Genomic DNA, 6,000 nt, shown 5'->3' on the forward strand with positions numbered 1-6,000 from the left:
GTCTTAAAGAGGTTTTAAAGGTCTATCTCTGTAGGGATCCTTTCATAATGTTGTCAGACACTTAGAATAATTATCTGAGTCTGTCAGCGGCAAAACGAGCACATTTATGAAGGTAAATACAAGCTGGACAATTGTCCTATTAACTAACATTGTAGCTTGTTTCGCCACTGCCGACTGCAGCGCGTGTGTGTGTGTGTGTGTGTGTGTGTGTGTGACTGAAGGTGTGTCAGACGTTAGGTGAACATACAGATGCTTGTTTTTTATGTTTGTGTGTTTTTTAATGTTACCTGTTGACTGTTGGAGCAGACGACGCAAGAACATTTTCTGTGTGAACAGACAATAAAGTTTTATCTTATCTTATATAGAGTCAATAAACAGTTTGTGCAATGTGATGTCTAAGTAGTATGGCAGTAACGCAATACAATTATTAATACATTATTAAGGCTTTGATCCTGACGGCTGTATTACTCTGTGTATGGGCAGAGGAGATTCCCAGCGATGAGGATGAGGTGAACGAGAACCATAACGACATGCAGCAGCAGTCCAGCATGGCGACGGGCCAGGCCAGCGAGGATGACGATGAAGACGAAGATGACTACTGGGATGACGACGGCTTTGAGGGAACCCCCCTGGAGGAATACAGCACGCCTTTGGACTACGACAACGGAGAGGACGAGTATCGCTTCTTCACCTCTGCCCTGCTCCGTAAGTCATCGTTCCAATATCCAACCAGGTGTCAGCTTAAATTATTCATTTTTTGTTCTTTTCTTATCTATGTTCTATTAGATAATGGTTTATTTTTGCCAGAGCTGTTCACAACTCTAAAGCTTGGCATCCACTTGTGTATCTATATAAGTAGTTATATTTATCAACAATTGACACACAATTCATATTTTCTGATGCATTTTCTGATGCATTTACTTTAGATTTTAACTAAATCTTTTGAGACTTTTTTGAGTATCAAAAGTTGGCATTGAATGTTTGGTCAGTCTTATTTACTTATTTGGTCAGGCAACTTTTGAAATATAACATCTGCACTGTAAATAAAAGAAGTACAACCTTTTTCCAAGCTCCCAGTTACAGATTTTCATTTCCCTCCACACCCAGACACAAGAAGGCTCAACTAAAATATGTGTGGCTTTCTTAGAAATAGAGAAAAAACTAAAAAAAAAATAATATAATGCTGAGAGAAAGTACACAAGAATAAATCCCACAACATTAGTCTCTCAGTGGAAATGATTACTCTGCCCTGTGTAAATGTATAGCTGGACCACCAATCACAGAGCTGAAAGCATAACCTCTTCTTCCCAGCAACTGCAGAGGCAGCAGAATTCTGATATGTCGACAGTTAATTTAACACTTAACAACTTAACATGAAGGGTTTTATTTCTTCAAAAACGTTGATTGTCAAATTATTAATTGATGAGATAAAATTAGAACGGATGACTTTATACATTTTTATTTTATTTTAATCTCTCTCATTCCTACCCTCATCTATGGTCATGAAGGCTGGGTCATGACCGAAATAGTCTCGCTTTGCCAGACCATCCACATGCTGCTGAGCGGAGGAGGGTCTGGCTGGTCCACATAGCATTCTGGGATGGGAGAAAACCGTGCTCTGGTTTATTGGTATTTCTTTAAAGCAATCATAATCCTCTTGGGCGGCGCTAAGCTCCGGACGGAGCCACGGTGCCTCTGCAAAATAGCCTTGGGAAGGAACTTGTTTTGGTGGAACGTGTGTACATTCAAAAGTAGTTTTAGTCGTGCAACAGAAAACTCCGATTGGACAGATAGTCTAGCTAGCTGTCTGGATTTACCCTGCAGAGATCTGAGGAGCAGTTAACCATAGTCCTCACAAATCCACCAGAGTTTAAAATTCCAATACAAAGAAAGTCGGGTGGTGATGGTGCAGTGGATATGAATCATGCCTTTGGTGTGGGAGTTCAATTCTCACTGCGATACATCAACCAATGTATCCCTGAGCAAGACACTTAACCCCTAGTTGCTCCAGAGGCATGCGGCCTCTGACATATATATCAACTGTAAGTCACTTTGGATCAGTCAGCTAAATGACATGTAATGTAATGTAAAGAAAGTGGAAGGAAACGGCGGAATTTCCTGCAGCACCAGAGTAATCACAGAAGTGGAACGTCAAGGATATAGACTATGACTGAAAGAACAAGATCCAGGGTACAAGCGGCTAAAATGAGTTTCATCAGGAGGGTGGCTGGTGTCAACCTTGAAGGACAATTCCGGAGCAAAACAAACCAAGGGGTTATTAACAGTAACCCCTCTGTACCCACTCTGTCGCTCTCTGGGACATGTTTTTATGCTAATCGAATGAGTTTTTAGCTTGAACGACGCTAGTGCGGACCGCCGATTAGCTTACAACGCTAGTATTCGGGGCACAGGGAAAGTAAAAACAAATCGCTATTTATACCACTAAAAAGGCTCAAAATATCACCACACTTCAACGGCAGCATAATGAGGGTCCCTAAATGTTAACCGAAGCATTGAGAACTTTGTAAGTGTACAGACAGTTTATTGAAAAGATAGATTATAAAGACACTCACGTTCATGTTTACATGCCGCCGCCGTCTTGAAAACCAGTCATGACTTACAGCTGGCGATGCAAACTAAAATCAAAAGCAATTTGCTCAATATATCTGAAATCATCGCACTCTGCATAACTTGTCTAGTGTACTTACTCAGTGGATAACTGTCCATCTGGTCTCTCCGGTCTGGGTCGCCGAAAAAGTTTCAAGTACAGCCCTGTTTATCAGAGAGGGGAAATCTTCAGACTGTACAAAACACTGCGTCTCTTGGGTATCGCAACGCAACAGGTCCCACTCCTTGCAACACAGACACTCCTATTGGGTGGCCATAGCTTCACAATGTCCGCAGGTACACCACCAGTTTCCTGAAGTACGAGGCTGTGTTGCGGCATTGACAGCTCTCGTATCCCTTTCATGGAGCAACCGCAGCTCTTCGTTCAATAAACTGTCTGTACACTTACAAAGTTCTCAATGCTTCGGTTAACATTTAGGGACCCTCATTATGCTGCCGTTGAAGTGTGGTGATATTTTGAGCCTTTTTAGTGGTATAAATAGCGATTTGTTTTTACGTTCCCTGTGCCCTGAATACTATGTATGTCAACACAGTATAACTCCTAATTTAAGAATCCTTTTCTCTAGTGATATCCAAATAAAGCTTCATGAACCATTAGTTGTATTTGTTGATCCCACTAGATTTAAAGAAAAAAGCTCAGGGAATACAATTCAGTGGGCTTTCAACCCTTAGTTGAACAGAGTGCCATCTAGTGGGCTCAGAATATTAAGAAAATGCTTCATGGAGCTTCATTTGGACATCACTACCTTCCTCTACCTGGTATGGGGCTGTGTATCCTTTTATAAAACGAAGAAAAGCAGCAAATCCTCACATTGAAGAAGCCGGAACTAGCATTTGTGCTTGATAAATCATTTGATATTATCAGAATTGTTAATTTTTTTGTTATCAGTTAATCCAATAATCTTTTCATGTTGACTGTAGCTGCATGAAAACGCTCACATTATAACCTTACTGTGTGTGTCTCTCTCTCTCTCTCTCTCTCTCTCTCTCTCTCTCTCTCTCTCTCTCTCTCTGTGTGTTTTAGGGGTCCAGAACACTGATGCAGCCTGGTACCAGTGTTTGACAGCTCCGCTCAGCGACGAACAGAAGAAACAGCTGCAGGAGATCTACAGCATCTCACAGCAGAGGAGGAGCACTGCTGCCAAGGGCCAGTGGTGAGAGGCAACACACACACACACACACTCTCACACATACACACACTGTAGAATACAGATAGGGGGAGAGAGAGAGAGAGAGAGAGAAGTCAGGTCAGTTTTATTTAAACCCAATATCACAAATTTTTCTCAGGGGGCTTACTCATACCAACATTATAAAATTACAGTATAAACAATCAGGATGATAAAACTATAGATATATTGTTAGTATAAATAAAAAAATGCATCCAGGAGGATGTGAAGCAACTTCCAGGTTTCTCCAAACAGATAAAACCTGAGCCACACGAGACTGAGACCGACCCGGCAGCCGAATAATGACAGAATTAGCAATGAATTGAAAGTTATGGCAAAAATGATGAGTTTTAAGCTTAGACTGTAAAAATAATGGAAGAAGCACCCATGACGTCACCTATTGGTTTGTTGACTGCCGTTCTGAACCTTGAGTTGGGCATTAACAGACATTAACAGTGGAAGGGGGTTGGGGAAAATGTCACAGTCACAGCAAAAAACTATTCAAAATATCACGTAAAGAAAATTACAAACATATAATATTAAAGGAATAGTTTTCCAAGATCACTCTCAAACAAATAGGACTTCTTCCCCAAAATATTGACCTATTCCATTAATTGAATATTAAGCACAGTGACATGTGACAGTGTGCACAAATTATAATTGTACTGTACTTTTACTGTATTAAGTACCCTTACATTTTAATATGTAGTTATATTGGCAGTCCATTAGAATTTACAGCTAAAAATGACACATGTATATACATTACTTTTCTGACACCAACTTGTATTCTCACTTAGTAGGTATGATTTATACCCATTAAATAAAAAATGACAGAATTACGAAAATTCTAAAAACAATTGCTTAGGGCTTTTATTCTGAAGTCAATCTTGGGAGGTCTTGTAAGATCTTGCAAAACTTTGGTGGGATCAGACTTTTTCCCCCGTTTAAAATGTTCCAAACCTCCTCCTCTTCTGGGGTTGTGTAGCAGACATCTAGAATGACTTGGCTTTTAAACACATCCTGTATTGTTTAGTCTTGAGTGAAACTGAATCTTGGGTTTTCAGAGTGCCGAGGAGACAAGACAGACCGCAGAATCAGAGGAGGGGGGGGGCAAAGAAGAAAGGAGCTGACCTGACCTGAAGTGGATTTCAGTCTAATCTGGATGAAATCAGTCCAGATCAGACCATGTCAGATTTATTGGATCCAACCCAAACCAGGTCCCAGGGTGCCATCAGAAATGGATGGAGGAGCAGGGGCTGAGTCGCCATTATATCAGTTTGGACCTGGTGCACTGTAAAGAGCCCCTACTGGAATATTCCTATGACCAGGACGTGTGTGTGTGTGTCTGTGTCTGTGTGTGTCTCTGTGTGTGTGTGTGTGTGTGTGTGTGTGTGTGTGCACGTATGTGTACTCCAGATAAGGCTCTGCATTATAAATGTCCTTGACCAGCAAAAGTAGTTTAAGTTCTTGTACAGTGCTCTGTGTGTGTGTGTGTGTGTGTGTGTGTGTGTGTGTGAGAGAGTGAGAGTGATATTGAGGAACTGTAAGAAATAAAACCACAGAATGTGCGTTTGTCCTAGTCTCTCTGTAGTTTGAACACTTTTTATCATCTTATGAAGTGAGGGCCGACGGGGAGCAGGAAGAGCCCGGTTTCTGTCTGGGTGCCTTGTGTACAGACTGCGGATGGACGAAAAGGTCAAAGACTTGTGGCCTCCAGCTATGACGTCACACATGAAATGTGAAATGGGAGAGGGTTTTCGGGAGAAGCAGTTATTTGTCTTTCTCTTTGTCCCTGGGTTTTGTTTTTGTAAGGGTTTTCAGAACTAATTTAAAAAAAAAAAAAAAATCATAAAAGTTCATGTAACATTTTTCTGAGTTGTTCTCCAACCTCCTTTACTCCTTCCTTCCTACCTTTAACTAAACGTCTTTTCTCTGTGTTAATGCTTACTGGCAAATGTTAACAGATGTACTTACCGAACATTAGCATTCAATTGTGAGAATGTTAGCATGGGAATGTTAGCATTTAGCTCCAAGGAGCACTGTGCCTAAGTACAGTCTCACAGAGCAACTAGTGTGGCTGTAAACTCTTGAGTCTTGTTTTTCTTTTTATAATGTTGATTTTTACCATTACATTTGGAATTAAACAACACCGTGCCCTTCACACTCAGAGATTAAAAAATAAAAAACACCATGTATGCTAAAATAA

At 40.8% G+C, this 6,000-nt stretch overlaps 1 protein-coding gene across 2 annotated transcripts in view; it reads left to right on the forward strand.

Moving 5' to 3' along the window:
- The window catches only part of ipo8 (importin 8), a 52,958-nt gene extending 47,296 nt beyond the window's left edge, over positions 1-5,662 (forward strand). For both annotated transcript variants that reach the window (XM_078281625.1, XM_078281626.1), the window contains exons 23-25: positions 484-705; positions 3,653-3,782; positions 4,859-5,662. In XM_078281625.1, coding sequence (XP_078137751.1) covers positions 484-705; positions 3,653-3,782; position 4,859 — 353 coding nt within the window. In that variant the 3' untranslated portion in view covers positions 4,860-5,662. The remainder of the gene's footprint in view (positions 1-483; positions 706-3,652; positions 3,783-4,858) is intronic.
- Positions 5,663-6,000: the final 338 nt, after the last annotated feature.

Source organism: Sander vitreus, chromosome 23 (assembly GCF_031162955.1).
Source record: "Sander vitreus isolate 19-12246 chromosome 23, sanVit1, whole genome shotgun sequence".
Classification (NCBI taxonomy): Eukaryota; Metazoa; Chordata; class Actinopteri; order Perciformes; family Percidae; genus Sander; species Sander vitreus.